This window comes from Camarhynchus parvulus, chromosome 1A (genome assembly GCF_901933205.1).
Source record: "Camarhynchus parvulus chromosome 1A, STF_HiC, whole genome shotgun sequence".
Classification (NCBI taxonomy): domain Eukaryota; kingdom Metazoa; phylum Chordata; class Aves; order Passeriformes; family Thraupidae; genus Camarhynchus; species Camarhynchus parvulus.
The window spans coordinates 61,242,583-61,262,912 of record NC_044586.1 but is presented as its reverse complement, the minus strand read 5'-3'; the positions used below and the strand labels follow the sequence as shown (position 1 = coordinate 61,262,912).

Below are 20,330 nucleotides of genomic sequence, written 5' to 3'. Positions count from 1 at the left end.
ATAGGAGGAATTTTATGTTTAAACCAGAAAGATGTAAAAAATAATACAGTGAAGTGAAACTTTGTACATTTTTCATTTTAAAGTTCAGCTGTAGGATTTGCAAATTTGGTTTTGGTTTTGGAGGCTTCAGTTTCATACCAAGAATGCACATACGTGTCTATATGAATATAATTTTTTTAATAATAATAAGGAAAAAAATTAGTGGGTGAGGGTTAAGGTTTTGTCTTGTGCACCAGATTGTTTTTAAATCTGTAGCATAAAAGTAATGGTTGTTTGGACTCCGAGTAGATAAGAGAATCAGACTGGACAAGCTTCAGGTTGAAGACAAACCTAAATGCTTTTAAGTGCAATTTGAATCTGGGCACCTTAAATAGAAGAATTATTAAAATGACTCATTTTATAGCCCCACCAACTCTACAGCTAATTCATTTGAGGCCTTGAAGGTGTCATAGTGACTTAAATTTAGATTTCCTGGAGGCTGAATGAGGACAGGTAGGCACCTGTAATTGCCATGGTGTAAAAAGAAGCAGAAGCAGTGAATCCCTATGGAAAACAAGTTTTCCAAATATCTGTAGGAATCCTTTGAATAGGGGGAAAAGCCATTCCTTGCTTAGGTCCATTAAAAAACTCCTCACAGGATCTTGTCTTTCTCGACTGTAGAGCAGAGCCAACCTCCCTAATATAAGAAATCTTAGTTACTTTGCCAAAGCCAGACAACTGTGACAGCCTGGTCTTTGATTACACTTAAGCCCTAGAAAACCCTTAATGATTAATCCAGAAATGGTATTAGTATGTATCTAATTAAATTATGTTACTAATATCTAAAATCAGGTAAGGCAAGTGATCATTAAGCAAACAAAATGGGAGTTAAGCTAAATGTAATCCTTGCTCAAGTCCTCTGTACAGGTCTGAACTTAATTCCTTTCATATTTCAAAGCAGACTTTAAACATGTGTTCCAGGTTTTTTTCAGTTGTTTTCACTTTTTAGCAATCATTTGTTATATGGTTTGCAAGTAGAACAGAGAATTGTTTAAACAATCTAAAAAAATTGCACTGAAAGTGGAAGATAAGTGCAGCCTCATTATGAATGGAACTTTACAGCTGAGGCCAAAATTTGTCATTGCTTTGTGAAGCTGTTAGTAATAGTGAACTTATACTCCAGAGTGTGTGTTTATACCATGTTTATCAGAATAATTCAATAGCTCCCTGTTTTAGGGAGCTGCATCCAACTCTTAATTTTTGCTGCTACAAAAACACAAGGCTGGCAATGCACACCAAAGTAATGAATTCATGATATCCATGATGGATTCTGATATCCATGATATCAGAGCTCCTTTCTTCCAGTGAGCTGTGATATTATGCAGACAAAATCCTTCTTTGCATGAAGTGCCTCTAGATTTGTTCCATGGTGAATAGTAGAGATTTCATAGCATCACAGAATCATTTATGTTGTAAAAGATCTCTAAGACCATCAAGTCCTGAGCGAGAAACAGCATTCAGGAATCTTCACCCTTAAGGGAAAAGAGACTTCTGTTGTGTGTTCTTCACTTGCCGTTCCCTCTGTTACAGTGGTGTGTGCAAGTGCTGTAGCTGGCACTCTGAGTTTCACACAAAGACTAAAAAATAGGAGAAGAGATAAAGGTGACCTGCTTAAATATCTGCTTGCAGGTGGAGGCCCATGAGACTCTGTACCATATTGAATGGCATTTTTGCTGCCTATAATGTTTCTGCTTGTGATGGAAAGTGTGGAAAGTAGCACGTGACCACATGTTTTAGGCAATTTGATCCTTTCTCAGATGGGGAAGCTGGGCTTATCAGAAATATGGTTTCCTTCTCATGTAACACTGCTTGGGAATGATAAAAAAATGTTTTAAAGTTGTGAGGTACTATAATTGATGAGAAATATGAGTAAATACGTTATTTGTATTATTGCTTCTCCTCTGTGTGACGAGAGGGCCCTGTTGTATACAATAATTACCCTAGAAACTTCTAATATCAAAGGAGTTGGGAAACCTAATTATGGCTCTTGAAATACCATCAGGGCTCAGGAAAAGCTCATCACTGATTTTAGATGAACACTTGCCCCCTGAAATTGGTGGTAATTCATAAGTCTGTGTTATACCATTTACACACCTCTGTGGCTAATTCACTGGATACATATGTACTGCCAATACCTGTGCTCTGTAATTTAAACCATTACCAAAAGCATAAGCTGCATTAAGAGCTTGATAGATGTATGCTTAAAGATAATTATGCATTTACTGTGTTTTAATAATTCTGATTATTGTTTTCCGTCGGCAGACTTGATGTGTTAAACTATTTTAGCAGTATTTGTCATTATTCTGGCAAATCATTGCTGTAAATGAATCACTGGGTCCCATGAAATTCCAATGCATTTTTTTCATTCTGATGGGTTTTTATCCTCCAGTATTCAGCTGTGTGTAAACTGAATGTGAAGCCATTAGAATCATGGGCTCAGTGATAGCTTGACTCACAGTGATGTGGAGAAGAATGAAAATAATCAGCTGTGCATGTTAATTGCATAACATTATTAGTGGTGTTTCTCCCTTTTTACACATAAATTTAAGATATTGGAGCAAGTCCTATATTAGAATAGCTTATTATTATGTTTATTTTATTAACTTTGTCTTATTTATAATTGTCTTTTTCTTTTTTTCAGATCAGCGAATGGCTCTGTTTAAACTGCCAGATGCAAAGAACGTTAGGAGGTGACCTAGGACCAGGTCATGGTCCTGGGCCACAGCCACTTGCACCCAAAAAGAAGACACCCATTCCACCTTCAACAGCTAAACCATCTCCCCAGCCCCAGCCTGTTCAAAAGAAAGATGTAACTCCAAAACCTGATCCTTCACAGTCAGCAGATTCAAAAAAACTTCCTCCACAAAAAAAGCAAACACCCTTGCCTGGGTCTCCTCCTGTAAAATCAAAACAACCCCGTGCAGAACCCACTGAAATTTCCCAGCAAATAGATGCCACTCCAAAATCTGATCAAGTCAAGCCAACACAGGCTGAAGATAAGCAAAAACAGCCCAGCGTACAGAAGCCCACAGCAGACGCTGTATCTACCTCTGTAGCACCAGAGCAGAAGCAGGATTTGGCAGGCCCCAGACCGCCAACTCAACAGAAAGTGACAGACTCCCCAAAGCCTGAGCTTGCAAAGCCATCCCAGGACACACATCCAGCTGGGGATAAACCAGATTCCAAACCTGTTCCACAAGTGTCCAGGCAGAAGTCAGATCCCAAGCTTGCATCTCAGCCTGGGGCGAGACCAGATGCTAAAGCTCAAAAACCTGTTGAGCCAACGCAAACAAAAGATGATCCTAAAAAGTTACCAACAAAAGCAGCTCCAAAGCCTGATACAAAACCAGCTCCCAAGGGCCCACAGGCAGGGGCAGGAGCCAAGCCAGTGCCAGCACAGCAGGCACCTCAGCCCCAGCCACCTCAGAAAACTCCAGAGCAATCAAGGCGCTTCAGCCTTAACCTGGGAGGCATCACTGATGCCCCTAAGCCTCAGCCTACAACACCACAGGAAACAGTTACTGGGAAACTCTTTGGATTTGGAGCTTCATTCTTCAGCCAGGCCTCAAATTTAATTTCCACAGCAGGTCAGACAGGCTCTCAGCCATCAGGCCCCCCTCCGCCTGCTCCTGCAGCGAAGCAGCCCCAGCCTCCACCACAGCCTCCAGCCCCTCAAGCAGCCCCCAAAGAGGCTGCTCAGGCTCAGCCTCTTCCAAAAGCTGTTCCTGTAAAGAAAGAAGTGAAGCCTCCTGAAAAATCAGAGCCATCGAAAGTGGATAGTGTTTTAACTAAAGGATCTGATTTAGAAAAGAAACCTGGTTTGGCTAAAGATAGCAAGCCTCAAGCTGCTGAAGCTAAGAAACCTGATGGGCTGTCGGAACCAGAGAAAGCTAGCCAACCTGAAATGTCTTGTCCCCTTTGTAAAACTGCACTAAATATTGGTTCTAAGGATCCCCCCAACTTTAACACCTGTACTGAGTGCAAGAAAGTTGTGTGCAATCTCTGTGGATTTAACCCAATGCCGCACATAGCTGAGGTAAGGTGATGGAGTCTATATTTACCCTGTATCCCTACTTACAGGTTCCCTGTGATGTGGAGACATAAATAGCTGGTTTTTAGCTTTTGAATTGCTAAGAAATTTTATTGAGCATTTCATCATCTGAAGTCTTCTAAAATTAAGTATTTGTGTTGTATGAAACTTTGTCACTTGTCAGATAGCACTGATGAATTTTTGGCTTATTAAGGAGGTCTGGTCGAGGTGGTTGCTAGGGCTTTGAGACATAAGTAGATATGGTCATGAGCTCCTTTGAAAGTGGTGCTACTATGACACAGCAAACTACTGTATTTTGTCTGTTATAAGCTTTTTCTTATACTTCAGTGTTGTCTCCTAATGTGCACTTCTTTAACCAGTGCTTCTGATCCAAAAAACTATGGAATGAAGAAATGTGTTAATGCTTAGTTATTGCCCTTCCCTCCTGTTAATACATGATAAATTTATTCTATAAATCTCATTCTGACTCTGGAGTCTTTGCATATGCTGATGCATTCATTGGGAAGGTTGAAGTTTGAGTGATATCTGTGTGGTGAAAGATGTAATTTTTTGGCAAGAACAATACAAGGCTCACAAAGTTACTTAATTTGTTAAAGACTGTCACTTTGAAAGTGCTTTTTTTTGATTGCCTGAGACAGCTACTCATATTTAAAAGAATTACACAACTTATTTTCAACAGTTTCCTTGCATTGCATGTTTTCATCTTTCCTTTCTCCATGTAATTTTTTTTTGACAAGGGGATTGGAAACTTTATACTAGCTTAATGGAAAGGTGGAGGCACATCTTATTTGCCCTATGAATGTGTCAAATTTAATTCAACAGAAACAGACCAACTGAAAATACTTGTGAGCAGTTGAAGTGTTTAAGTTGGTCTGTGCAGCACATGAGGACTGTGGAAGTTGGTGTTCTGTCTTTGAAATTTGAATGAATAAATGAAAAATGACTGCCAGGGTTAAAGGATATCATATCTCTCAAGGTGAGAATAAATGTGGGAAGAAAAAGCACATTACAGGGAAAATATTGCTTATGATGTTTGCATATGCCTTTCTTTGTGTATTATTTTCTGGAATATACTATCATTTGAGAGGTCTTTTTCCTAATATAATAAGCACATTTTATCTAACACATGAATATGTTGTCTAATGCATTTGGGGTCATTTAGGTCAGAAAGAAATGTCTGAAACTGCAGGAAGAAGATTGATCAGGGATTGAAAATTGGGGTTCAGTTGATTTTTAACATTGTTTATGCACTCAATACCATCAAACACACACACTCCATCATTATCCAAGTCTGGGAATACACACACACACAATTATATGAATTTAATTGTGAAAAATGCTTATGACTTTCTCCATGGGCTCTCTAGTGTGCATACACAGAGTACCATGGAAACAAGGTGTGTCATTTCTGGTGAAACATTGCTCAAATGACAGCTACTCAAGTCCTGGTGCATGACTTGTCTTCTTCAGCGTTGGCTTAGTTGTGATGGTATGGGACTGCCTTGTGGTGTGCAGACACATTACCTTGGTTTCTTCTGGTTAAGATGAAAAGGCTGATACTCTGTTTCTGTTTTTCCATTTCTGTTTTTTAGAAGATTCCCTCTGTTTCTGCTCTTTAGAATATCCAGAGCTTGAAATATGAATGCTTTTCCTTAGTCTGACTTCCTCATGCCTTTCTATGTTTCTCTTTTTGCTCCTGCTTGCACATTCTTCTTCCTTGTACTGCACATTTCCACCTCTGTCCACATTTTCTGTCTTGCCTTCTTTTTCCTACTTACTTTTGCTAGAAAGTAGCAATGTACTTTTCCTTCACAATAGGAGGTGGTTTGCTTGGCTGAGAGCATCCTGATTTTCCTTTTCATAAAGATTGGACAGACAGAACAGGGAGCTCATAGTTTCATCTCCCAATGTGCTGTGTAAATAGTGTATTTATGGTCAGATAGCAATTCTGTCCCTGGATGCACAGTATATAGTATATACCTTTTACATGACAGAATCATGATGATGAACAAATAGCTTATGCTCACTTGCATACTCTTTTTGTCCACCAAATTCTTCTAATGTGTTCAGTACTGTCTTGGAGGTTTTATTTACTTGTCTCTTTCTTTGGGAGTTAGGAAGGAGAAATAGAAATGTTTTTTAAAATTGATCTTTCTGGTGGTTTTCTACCTAATTCTTTTATTCCTATACTGTGCATTCAGATAAAAAAAATGTAATTCCAGAAGCTATATGCTATCTTGGCCCCAGAAGTGATTTTGGATGAACAAACATACTGCATCTTAAATATAATCTTAGTTTTGCTTTGGGCCTGCAGCTGTATCACAGTTATTCTGACAGTTGCTTATGTGTTGTCTACATTTTGTTCCCTCAGTAATAGCTGAAAATGAGTGGAGTTTTATTGACTGAGTGATGGCTGAACTCTTGTTGCCAACAAAGCTTTTTATTAGGCTACATGATAAGGATCAGTCCAATGGAACAGGGAAACCAGTGTTTCATTGTCAAATGCAGAGGAGCATCTAAACCCCATGGGCACTTCTACCTTAAGATCTCTCAGTGGGGAATTTTTTCCAGCCAATGTGCTGCTGTACTGCAGACAGGGCTGAGAGTACTTTTAAGGGAAAGTGCTTTCTTACAGTGGCAGTTGTTTGTTCTTGCCTGTATGTGACAGAAATAACTATGAAAAAAGTCTTTAAGCTGCTGCAAACAGTCAGTCCTCTAATAACCCCTCTACTGCAGAAAATATAACTAGACTCTTACCTAGTCAAAACCAACAATATGCTATTTACTTCAGTGAAATTGTTTTGATTTGTGCAAGCAGAGAATTAGGCCAGAATACATTTTCTTAAAATGAGCTGATTGTTCTTTTTCTCCCTGTTTTGTTGCTACAACAGTCATACAGTTATTTACTTAAATGGTAATTTATCCGTGATGAAAACAGCCACAAATGATTAAATAAATGACACTTGATAGATTTCAGAGACCCACAGGACCATGGGAGCCCTAGTGCATTAGCAGACTCCTTATTCTGCCATTTGCTCAATGGGGAGGAGAACTGTTTACCAGCTCTGTAATTAGCTTTCCAGCTCAGGTAGTTGGAAGCAGCTCTATTTTTAGTAACAAAGCACAAGATCACAACTGCTGAAGCCAGAAATGAAATGTGTGGCAACGACCATTTTGTGCATTTAAAACTCAGTGAACTGTTCGGAATATTGAGCAGAAGCAGAGATGGTTGTCTATAATGTAATTAAATATGTTGAGGTCAGGAATGTAAAACCTGTGATAAATTAATGCAGTAATAAAATGTAAAAACAAAGATGGTTTAAAAACTAAACTAAGGAAAAATAAGATCATCCAGATTTTTAGATTCTCTGTGGGCAATATGAAGGATAACATCTTAATAGAATCACGTTATGAACAGAAAGAGTTGAAAATGTGAAGTGTGTATATGTGACCATGCTAATGGATTTAATCTAATAGAACCACCAGGAGAACAACAGGAGCACTTTTCAGTCTACTGATAGCTATAAAATTACCTGGAAATGCACTGGGAAGTAAAGAATGCTCCATGTGTGAAATAAATTACTGGGGCTACAGAAAGGAGAGAAAAGTTTGGAATGATGCTGAAGGACAGGGAGAACTGGGGAAAGGGAGAAGAGACATCATATCTCTGACTTGGTAAGGATTTGTTGTTTGAAAAAGATATAATCTGTTATAGATATGATCAGAATACATAATATAAACAATTTTAGAGTGATATTTCTTAATATGTTTATTATGCCACATGTATTCTGTATGAAATTTGCCTTTGTGGATATGATGACAGGAATCTATAAAGCTTGATGGTTTCAGTCCAATCTATATTCTTATATGTCTCTGTTTTTTAAATAGTTGTATAACTTGCCAAAAGAATTTAAGTGTTTTTCTGGTAGCTCATTTTACCACTCCTACTTATTAGACTTAACTAAATAATTTTTCTTGTTCCCACAGACTATGGAGAGACGGAAAATAAAAAATTTAAATTATTTTTTTTAAGTAAGCACAATGCCATCATTAAACTCCATATCATAACCAGGTGAAAAATTGGTACCTTGCTCTTCCAGTGTGAACTTCTAGAAGTAGCAGTAAATAGCATTTTCGAACTGATATAAGCCTCTCTGGAGATGAAGGGTGGTGGCATGGTGTCATGTACCTGGATACATCTTGGGTTTTTCTACGTCCTCCCAAAATCCTGCAGAAAGGGTGGATGAGCAACCAGTGTAAATAATTCTGCTAGATTCTGTTTTTCCAAGACTTCACTGATATTTTAAATGGACTGAGGGCCTGAGAAGTGTGCCCTAATACTCAAGCTTCAAAAGCAGGCTTTAAAAAATAATTTTTAAAAACTCCCAAACCTTATCTAAGTGAATCAAACCCTGCTGTTAAATGCCCAAATGTGCTTTGGACTTTTTAAAACAGTGTGCAGCAGCATTAAAAAGTAATAATCCATGTATTATTCTGCTGAAAATCCCTAAAATAGTGTGCTGCACCATCTGAGGTGACACCCATTGCCTATCTTTAATTAATTAACAGCTCTGTACTGTCATGTATTTCCTGCTTGAAAAAGCTCAGACTGCTCTGCAAACTGGCAGGTTTAGCTCCTATAAGAAACTCCTATCTTCTCTTTTATGTTTGGTGATGAGTTGTTTGGGAAACAGATGGTGTCTGGGAAACATAGTGAAGAAGAATTTGCATTAAAGAGACAAAGAGAAAACAATCACTCCTTTCAGTTGCATAATTTATCTTCTCTGCTTCTTCCCTCTCCCCTTAAAGAACCTTTTAAAATTTTGATTGTAAGAAAGTGAATGCTATTACTGTTTAATAAAGTAACTAAATAATACAGAACATAATAGGCTAACACAATGTACTCCTGAACATTTATCCATTAAATGATAATTCTTTATAATAGAGAAAATATTAAAACTACTGCTAATTTTTACTTTGAAAGATAAAATCTGGCATTGAAAAACAGAGTGCATGTTAGATGATAAAAACCCCACTGTATTTCTTGACTGTCAGAATGAAATTAATCTCACTCCTAATTAGGTATCTTACTTTTCTTTTTAACTTACTCAATATGCATGACAGACAAAAATATTGAAATGGAAATATTTTTCATAGCAGAATGACTCACCTCTTCCATTTTTCCTATAAAGCACACATATTGTGTATATATACAGAATAGAAGGGCTAATATGGAATGACTCTTTGATGGATGATTTAGTCAAAATTGAACACAGATAAATATTTTTTTAAAAAATTTAATGCCTGAATTCACTTTTGAAATAAGGTTGAAGAGCTTAAGCTTCTTCAACAAAGTTAGATGTTGGTGTTTCACATTTGCAGAGGTATTAAAATGCTTAACGACAAACAGATACTTGTAAGGATGTTAGGAGATCATGTCCTTCTCTGATGCCTCAGCTAAACCTGTTCCAAAAAACCCTGATTTGACCTGATGATTTTACAGAGGCCTGAAGTCTTGTCTTCTGCACATGACTTGAGCTGTTCCTTTTGGGCAGTGCCTAGCTTCTGTTTAAACTCCTTTGAAGTCCAGGCATGGAAACCTCTAGTGGGATCTGATTTTGGTGTGTCTTCGAGAATAGTTCAACCAGAGGCAGTACTGCTTGACATTAAGCATACCAGCTACAGCCACTTTAATAATTAATTACAAGAATAAAGACTGATCATGGTCAAGTGTGATGTGGTGGTGGTTTACCAAGTTTATTTCTTCTTCAATGGAATTATATGCAAAATACAGACCTGCAAATAGACACGTGACTTCAGGATTCTCATTGTCATCTCAAGCCTGTTGCTGCCATGGTACAGCCAAGCTTCTTGTCTCCCAATTTCCTCTAAGACCCCACGATTCTGCACTCAAGGTTCAACAAAGTAAACCACTGCATCCAAATAACCTATTCAGTAGATGACCTGTGATGGTTTTGTTTGAATTCCCCATCACTGTAGAGGGAAATGAAAACATCCTTACTTTCTCACAACTTTCTCTGAACAGGTGTCTTGCAGTTCAGTGGGGCTGCTTGGTCCAGAGCAAATTATACACTAATGCAGTTTCATTTTTTTGGCAGTCAGGTTTTGATGTTTATTGCTGAATGTGATTTTGGGACGATATTTGAAAGCAAAGCATCTGAGATCTCTGTGGTTATTAGTCAAGGCATGAGTTACAAGATTGCATTCTTGTTGATTTTCCTTTCCAGTATTTATGACCATAAAATTAGGTTTTGTTTTTTCCCCCTGAAATTAAATTCAAAGAGTGAAGATTGGTCTCATTGCTCGAAGTAATAGTGTGACCTTTGGAAGGACTATTACCATGATTAATTGCCTGCTATTTGTTTCCTTTATTCTGGTCTCGAAAAGTTTCCAAATTACTGCTCTGAACAAAGTACTCCATTGAAACCAACAGTGAGATATAGACATAAAGCCATGTAAGGCCAGATGGCTTTTATTAATGTTGGTAATGGCCTCTGCTGGTGTGAAATCCAAAGGGACGTCTACAGCAGCACTGCTGCTGGCACACAGCTCCTGTCTATCTGGCTATTTTTCATCCACTTGGAATTAATTTGCAATGAATTCTTTACTTATATACATTTATTCCATCTTAGATGCCTTTGCATTTCTGGAAGATAAAATGCTTAGGTGAGTGATTAATGCAGAGCTTTCAGTGCTGATTTTGGTGTGTGGTTTATTTTTCTCCTGTGCAGATAGTTTATAGACTAGTGTATTAGAGACAGTCAAGCTGGAGTCAAAAATGTAAAACAGATTATCAGGAAAATTACTGACCTGGCCTTGAGCCAGGTGATTTTCTTCTCTGTTACTTCATTAGAAATTTGGTTGATGTCCCATTATTGAATGAGGAAGAAGTCCTTTGAAAGCTAAGCTGGTATCAACTTTTTGAATTTTTCTACTCAACTTTATAATAGTAATTGAAAGAGTATTTATTGAGATAAAGGTATTTCATGTTTTCCTATTCCATTACAGCATAATACATTTTTGTTCATGCTTTATTAAGAAACAAAAATGCTTACTTTAGAGACTTTAAATATTTCTGTGAGTTTCAGTTAATGTCAATATAGGACCCAGTGATCCACTTCCAGATTTTCTTAAGCAAACAGGCAAAATCTACTGTATGTTAAGTGCCTTGATTTTTTGGGTTTTTTAGTGCCCAGTTAAGGCATTATATGCTATCTGATCACATTGACACTGTCATAACTTGTGTGACCATAAAAATATAAAGCATTTAGCTTTTTGTAAGAAACCTCACATAGTTTTGGTGTTCTGATAGATTCCCTAATAGAGGGGAGCTTCAAATGAAATTATTTAAAATTTGCTAGGACGATGAAGAGCTGATGCTCTTCTAAGGAAAAAATGCTATAATAGCATTTTGAAAAATATGAGAGTATTTTAAATATCTGAAACCAGGATATTTTTCGCTGAATATTTGTCACTGTGATTGACTGTAGTAGGTCTGATAGATGTTGTAGTATTTAGTAAAATTTTGAGGAGACAATGTACTGTCAATTTAAATATTTGCATACATTTTGTGGTCCCATTTCTTGAAGAACAAGGTTAAGTTCCAATTCCTGCATATGTTAAAAATTCATGTCATGTTTCTGCTGACCAAAAGCCAAATGTTGTCACACCACAGCAGCATATTAGTACAGAAAGGTCAACACTTCCCACAAAGAAATTCTATAAAATCCCTTGTTTGCCACTACTGTGGGGTGATTTTAGACTTAATGGGTTGGCATGAGTGTAATCAAAGTAATTTTGCAACTAATTTTAACTGTTTGCAAGATGTGTGGCCAGCTGGAAAAATAAAATTTCAGATGTAAAGGAAAAGATGAAATGAGCAAGAGGGGGCGTTTACCTGATTTCTGTTTGTATTCTACACGTTAATGTTTCTCCCCGAGTAAATGAAAAGATTGTGTCGTTTAAAGAGACAGTGGTCAGTAATTATTTTTATTTTGCTGAAAAACATATAGTTCAGCAGACCAGAATTAGAACAAATGTGACTTTACATTGAATGTTATTTATCTATTAAATTGATTTCTGCAGTATTACTAAGAGTAAGGATGGAGGCTGAGGGGAACCTAAGCCATTATGTAGTAGTGGAAAGGCGATTAGATTCATTCCTGTAAGCTGCTGGAGATGCTGTCCAGCAGCATTTGAAACAGGAGGTCACAGGCTGATGTTGAGGAGGGGGATTAGCTGCTGCTGGACTGTTCTGGCTGAAATTTACACAAAATGCTGTTGAACTGGGGGGAAAGGGGGAAAAATATATATTTTTGCATCACTAGAAAAAAAGAAAAAGTAAGAGTAGTTGTGTTAGACCAGAACAATCACTGACAAGAATGATGAGGTGTATTAGTTTTCCATCTGTGTTATGGAGGTTAATGAAATTACTCAGACAGTGAGGTAACTTAGGCTTCTAAGGACAAGACTGAAAGACCATCTGGTGGTCTTCTGTTTTTAGTATTTCTAGGTTAGTAAATTTCTTTGTTGTTGTTGTGTTTTATTTTTGTTTTTCTTCTTTTTTTCCTTAGAAAACAGCCTTCACATTGGAAATGGTCCAGCTGTCATGTACAGAGATTAGAAATTGAACATATGAAATCTTGTCCTTATGCATACTCTTTTAATGCAAGTAACTTTTTCAGTTACTTTTTGTAGTTACCTCAATAATTGTGCTAAAGACTGGAGATGTATTTATAATATTTTAATTTTTTGGAGGGATTTCTGACCAATTTCCTGGCATCCAAAAGGAGTATACTGTTGTGATGTTTTTTTGTTTGGTTTTGCAATGGCATTCTCATAATTGCTGAAGATGTTGACATAACTCTGATCCTCACCATTATATGTCAATACAAATATCTGATTTTTTTTTGGAGTTCCACTTTGTTAAGTGATGTTAAGTTTTGTATCTTTCCTTTTATATAAGAGGAAAAAGATGTATTTCTTTCTGATTGCTGACAAACTCTTAGCTACTGTCTTCAGGATACTAGTTAGCATCTATATTTTTGTACATTTAGAGCAGGATGTTAGGTCCTTTACTGTCTAGGTAAGCTGTCAAATATGCTTGTTCCTCATCCTCCCCCAAACCAACACACCAACTCTTAAATGTCCACATAAATGTGATTTACCCACATCTATTCCATGGCAATTTTCACTGAAACATTGAACTTTGACATTGTACAAGAGAACCAGCCTGGGCACATACCCAACTTCAGATGCTCTCTTCTTGCTTTTGAATTACAGTAGGAAAAAGACTGGAGTGTTTGAAATACCTGTTATTTCTTAATTAGATTTGTTTTGAAATGTGCACTAAATTTTTTTTTTTTTTTTTTTGCTCAAAGGTCAGTCTGACACTGAAAATTGACTAAAACAGTAAAGTTTAAACATATTCTACCTCTGGCTCTTGTTTTTGGTGTTTCATAGGTGAATTTTCTATTTTTCTTTAAAAATCAGAAGTGGACATGAAAGTTTCAGCACTATCTGTAAAAGTATTTTGATTTTTGTAAAGTTTAACTTTGCCTATGGAAAGGGAAAAACTCAGAATGATACCAAACTCTGCTTAGATACTTTTTTAAAGCACTATGTATTTTCTACTTAATGTGGCTCAAGGTTGATGTCATGGTATGGCATTTGTAAGACTGAGAAAGTCTCATTACAGAACAAGTTAAACAAGACTAAACCTCTTTCATGGGCTTCTCTATGTGCACCTTTGTTCTGACCCACAATGCACTTCTGTTTTTTCCTGACAGTTGTAGCCAAGAACACTTGTAATGTGCTGTGCAGTGAATTTTTGAAGTCATGTGCCCAGTATATCTGGGACTCAATTACACTGTTACGCTAGACCTCTAAAGAGGAAGAGCACTACTGTTTTTCTCCTGTATCACCTATCAGCAGAAGGATCTCCTGATCAAAACATGATCTCTCATTTGATTTGGCATCCTTTTGAACACTTCAGCTGTGCTGCTTCTTCTCTAGACCTGTAAGAATTGTGTTGCTGTTCTGTCACCCTTCAAATGACAAATCTGGTCAATGTATTTTTCATGAGGTGCAATGAATGCACATTTTTTTAGCTAAAGGAACTTATGTTTGAATAGATAACGTTTTACAATTAGTTACAGACATAATTAGAGATGTCAGTAAAATGCATACTCGTCCCTCCCCTTGCTTTCTCCTACATGCTATTGGTAACTGGAATCAGGAAAGGTCCAGCTTTAATGTGGTAAATTGGTGTCTTCCAGGTGTTGGTCTAAGGTGTAATGCCCTTTCCCTGATGAGTTCCTTAAGCTCTTTTGAGTTTGGTCTTTGTTGTCTTTCCAGGATAAAATGAAGATGCATTTGATGCTGTAAGGATTGGTATGTCTTTAGTACCTGTAAAGGACAAGGTGAAACTCCCTCAAAACTCCCTCTACAAATTAGAGTAGATCATCCTGTCCAAATCCCTGCCCAAAGCAGAGTCAGTTGAAATAGGTTCTTGAGGCCAGTTAGGGTTTGATTGGTTCCAGACTCAGAGAGTTCACAACCTCTTTAGATAACCACTGGCCACCTTCCTTTTTAAATTATTTTCTTAAAATGTTATTTATCTGAAGAAATTGAATTCAAATGAACTTAAATGAGTAAATTAAATTATAAGTATTTGAATTTATGTTAATTTGAATTTTTTTCTGTTTATTGGATACCATTGAGGAGACTTTTTATCTTTTTTTCACTCTTCCCTAAGCTATGTGCACACATTGAGGCAACCTTCCTCAGCTTTCTCTATAGGCTCCTTTATTTTTCCATTTCCATCTCTCTCAGCTTCTCCTTATATGATTGGTGCTTCAGACCCTTAATCATCTTCATACCCCTTTACTGGACTTGCTCCAGTATTTCCATGTCTCTATTTTACTGGGAAGCCAAGAACTAGACTAAGAACTCTCCCAGCAGTACAGAGTACAGGGGAATAATCACCTCCTAGGTGTGCTAGCTGTGCTCCTCACTAAGACAACCCAGGATGTTGCAAGTATTTAAGCCTGGCTTTTGGTCAATATCTCCCCTTATTTTCATACCATGCTCCAGGGCACAGAATACATGCGTGGTGTCTTCCAGCACCATGGCAGCAAGGTGAAGTGAAGCACTTTGCTGTAAACACAACTTATACATATTAGGCAAAGTTATGGGGTCCGGAGGAAGGAATCAATCCATGATCAGTTCATTCTGAGGAATACTAGCTTTAAACTGGCCATTAGTCACTGTACATCAGTGAACTTCACACAGACAGAGATTCTATGAAGTGCAAATTTTGGATTAATGTGATATATCTACAAAATATGTCCTAGCAGATCTTCTCCATGGCAGGTGTGTATTGACTTCTCCAAGTTATATTAAGAGGTTCAACAGCAAAAGGTATACATACTGTTTTGCAGGAAAGGAATGGTTAGGACAGAATCCAAGCTAAAATTTCATAGGATGTTCCAAGAGTTGAACTTTGAACCTGATCTGTATGTCTGGAATATTTATATTTGAATCAGTTTAGATAAATGTCACTTTCCACTGTCTCCTCTTCCTAAATCAACTTCCTTTCTATACATACTGAAAGTGTTGTTATTTGTATTTAAAATTATCTTCTTCTATTAACTATGGGTCTCCTTTGTCTTGTCATCTTTTACATTAATGATTTTCATTTTTTAAGTGTCTCTTTTTGCTCCAAGCAGTGGAGGAGGAAAAAAAATTAGGGTTAATGGGGTAACTTCAGTATTTACTAGCTGGTTTTCCAGGTGCAGAACTTCTGTTGTTGCATCTTGAATCATTGGATACATTTTGTAAAGTGTAAGGTTTTAAAAACACCCTGTAATTTACAGAGCTTTGAAGCATGCTGGAATGAAAATTTGTTCAGTAATGATCTATTTTCTGAACCTCTATGCATGTGAAAACAGTTAATCCCTATGTTCCAATAGGATTTATTAGGTGTTTCATGCTCTCTAAATTTTGTTTGGATGGCTTGTCCATATAGAATTATTAATTCTATATAAGCACATAATCTATATTTCTTGGTCTTAACTTGCTATTCAAAACTAAGTAATCATTTTTCTTTTAGGTCCAGGAAAATGACATCAGAAATTATGTATTATCACTAGAATGAAATTATACTAGAGTAGATAATATAAATTCATTATTAGTAGCAAACAATTATTGATATATTATAATTATAAGAGGAATCAGGGTGAAATGTTTGGGTCGGTCTTCATCAGCATGCAGGGTATAATTTTCAGAGCATGTCAAGGAAAATTTAGTCTAATTTTCTTTTTGAGTTTGAAGCTATGATAGTGATTGCATTTCTTGGATGGCTTTTTCCCTTCTCTTTGCTTTATTCCAGTGCACATGCTCTGTCCTTATGACTTGGATTAATTCTGTGTGCATTGCAGGGTATTAATATCCCTTTTAATTAGTTTTCTATTGCCTACATAGACAAAAAGTGACTTCATAGTCTGTGAGAAATCACTGAACAATGGACTGAAAAGCATTTAGTTCCTTTCAGTACTTAAGTTTGTATATCTGTAGTAAAAAACAAGAGAAATCAAGCTGTCCTTGCAATGACAATTCACTTTCCTCTGCACAGATTCCTCTCTTTATGCATTGGAATCTTATTTACACAAGTCAGTAGATTGACACAGTTTTAAGAAGGTGATACTTTGAATTTTTAAGTACAAAATATGTACTTGCTGATAAAATAGGGTCAGGTGCTGGTTAGAAACTAGTCATTCCCCTGGCACACTTTCTAAGGCCTTTCACGTTTTTGAATGTATCTTATGTGTACAGTTTCTGTTCACATAAAAATATTTATTTCTGCTGACAAGTCTCATCTGCTGTTTGCTTGGCATCACTTATTTCTCTGCACTTGACTTCAAGTCTGCTGTACTAAATCTGTCTAGAAGAGATACATCTTGAATTTTGTGTTTGTAAAACTAGCACTGCTATAGTATCATTCTCTTCTCTCCACCTTTCATTTTCAGACATTTAAAGCAGTCTTTCTTATTGCCCGTTTTTCGTTTTTCATTTGATTGTGAAGTTAAATGTGTGACTGTCATATTTAACTACCAAAAAGCAAGATCCATTTTTATAAACATCAAGATAAATGAAACAAGGCAAGTGGAAAGAAGGTTCTGACAAAAAGACAATTTGCAAGTCAGTGCAATAAAAACTAATAAGTCCAGTTAACAAAGTGTATTTCCTTGCAGTTATATTCCTTTTATCTCCTAAATGTACCAAACCAGAAGGCAGCTCTTCAGCATGGCAGAATATGGCAGATGGAATTATTTCTGTGCAAGTATTACAGAGAAGGGCTCTACATTATCTCTGTCATGATTTACTTTTGGGCTTCAGTCCCTATGCTGTCTATTATTAGCATCATAAAACATAATGGATGTATTTAGGGATTCAAATGCATAGATTCATGCTGGATTTCACTTCCTTATGTATCTGCAGATGGTGTGTATATTTTTGCATATTGGATTTTATGGTGGTTAGAATACATTTGATGGGGTTAATGTAGGGAAGTGCAAAGATTCATTGCAAGTGATTCATTCAAAGACTTATATGTATCTTTTGTGAGCCATTTGGTTTCCAATGAAGACTCTGAATCATTATCTTAGTTTATCACTACTTCTTTTTAACTTTGATGAAACTTTTTCCTTGTTCAGTCAAAAAGGCTGGGAGTCTGATCTATTAAATGCTTGGATGCTTGATGTTGAAGGGTTTATCTACACATGAGCAGAATAAAATCAAGACCTTGTAGTGCATAGGAGAATATGGGAGGTCAGTTTTTCTAAGGATTTTGATTTGGACCCCATATGAGCACTCCAGTGTAATTCTAAGGGAGGCAAGTGGAAGCAGTGTATGTTTGAATTATGCACAACCTGCAAATATAAAGACACAAAATCACAGAGGTTCAGTCACAAGGATGGATGTCAGTGATCAGTTAAAAGTTGATCAATTCAATTACTCAGTTTTTTTTTTTTTTTCCCCTGGTCTCAGTGGAGTTTAACAGCTATGAAGTTCCCAAATTCAATTCTTGAGGACAGGCTTTCCTCGAACTATCCAGTTTTTATAATTTCTTCACACAGGAAGCTACTAAAAAGGGAAATTGAGTCTGTAAGTACTGTATGGAGGGTGTTCACCAGGAGAATTAACTTTTGCAGTGGTTTTCATTCTTCATCACAGGTGGAAAATTTATGGAACCAACAGCTTGCAAACTAGACAGAAGTGTTTAGTTATGGAGTGTGTATGAATGGAAAACAAAGGCACAGCACAAGTAATTTCTTCTCCATTTATTGTTTAATGAGAAGATGTCCTTTGCCTGTGGTGGACTTCCACAGCACCTACTCTTGTGACAAGCTGCCTGTCAGCTTAGTCCTGTCGAGCTGACTGAAATTATGTGGAAGGGGAGGTAACAGTAGGAGTTACAAGACAGTGATGTCTTTTAGATTAAAGGAGTTTCAAAATTAATCAAATAGGTAACATAAATGCCATTTTCCTTGATTTATTTCTCAAGAGTTGATGGAAATGACTCTGATTTCAAATAGCCTGGCATTGCTGAATCAGCGTCATGTAGCAACTGTTCAAATCAATAGATGTTTCTTGGTTTTAGCAAATAGTGTTGTCTGGCAGGATGTGACTGAAATAAGTCAGCCTTAAGGAGCAGAACTAAGTACCAGATTCAGTGCTTGTTTTCTGTCTGTGGGGATATATTTTTATAGTGGCATTTAGGATTTTAGAACTTCATCTTCTAAACTGATTAGCTAAGTGAGAATCTTCGGCTCTCATTAGTAGTTATTTCCAGATATGTTCAAAGATATGGCACTAGAACCCTGAACATTACTTCACCAGGCTTAGAAGGATTTTCAGGAAATATCAGGAACTTACAGTTCAAGTTTTAGTCTTGTAAGTAAAGAGCTTTCACATGAGTAATCTGATCTGCTTCAGCCTTCTGGTTATGGGTAGGGTCCTGCTGTGTCCCACTCCTTTGAAGGAGTGACTTATTCTATGAGCAGCTCCATTCATTTGATTGAACTTTTCAAAAAGAAAGAGAAAGCTTATTAAGAAAATAGGTGACAAATTTTGTTCTTCCTGAGTAAAACCATGATGATGTATGAAATCTTTTAAGAAGGTGACTAATGTGGTACAATCACTTGAAGTGATGCCTGCTGGTTTTTCATGGTACTGCTCTGTTTCTTTGTGCGTAGATAATATGTAATTGGTTTGTGATTAGAAACTTTAGTCACATCCCCATAATTGCTATGGTGAAATTCAGAAAATGCGTCCTAGGCAGTTAAATGATTCCTCAGTACTTTTAAAGTCTCGGCTCAGGCTTTTCTAAATGGGCAATAATTTGAGAAGAGGGGGAGTTGTTTTTTAAGACAACAGAGCAAGTTTCATATAAGCAAATATATCAAAATGGTTTTAGTCCATGCATATTATTCCAAGAAGGAGAAAAATATTAGAGTTTGGAGGTGAAATTTGGAGGAATGGCATCTTGAAGCAATACTGAAGGCATAAATTTTGAAGTTGCACTTTGAAAACCACGTGTCTCTGTAGATTGCTGAACCTGAATAAATCAACAAGGTGACCACTGACCAAGTCAGTGCTAATATACATTGATCATTTGTGCTTCCATTTGCATTAATGGTGATGCTACTGAATTCTGTCAGCAGCCAACATGACCAGGCTCTGTAAATAAGGGTGTTGAGGGCAACAGCAAGACCTCATTGCTGAGGTGTGCCCTGCAACAGCATATGAACAGGGCAAGCAGAACAGGTGGGACATAGGACGGTAGACAATTAAACATTTAAATTGCAGATACAGATTGACTGAGGTTAGAAGGTACATCAGTAGGTCATCTAGTCCAACTTTCTGTCTAAACTAGGGTCCACAAATCACACCAGGTTGCTCAGGAATTTGACATCTAGTTTTGAAAGCTTCCACAAACAAAGGCTGCATGAAATCTGTGGACAAAGTGTTCCAATTCTTCAAAGTCCTCAGGGTGAAAAAAGTTCTCCATATATTCAGTTTAAACTGAATATATGTCTGCAGTTTCTTGTTCTCTCAGTGGGCATCCCTTTGAAGTGCCTGGCTCTGTCTTCTCAATGGTCTCTTCCTTTGGTCTCTGTTAGTTTCCTGAAAAGCAGACTTCTGCACGCTGAACAAG

At 37.0% G+C, this 20,330-nt stretch overlaps 1 protein-coding gene across 4 annotated transcripts in view; it reads left to right on the top strand.

Annotated features, from left to right (window-relative positions):
• The window catches only part of PCLO (piccolo presynaptic cytomatrix protein), a 318,722-nt gene that overhangs the window by 16,644 nt on the left and 281,748 nt on the right, over nucleotides 1-20,330 (top strand). For all 4 annotated transcript variants that reach the window (XM_030959381.1, XM_030959382.1, XM_030959383.1 and 1 more), the window contains exon 3: nucleotides 2,681-4,075. In XM_030959381.1, coding sequence (XP_030815241.1) covers nucleotides 2,681-4,075 — 1,395 coding nt within the window. The remainder of the gene's footprint in view (nucleotides 1-2,680; nucleotides 4,076-20,330) is intronic.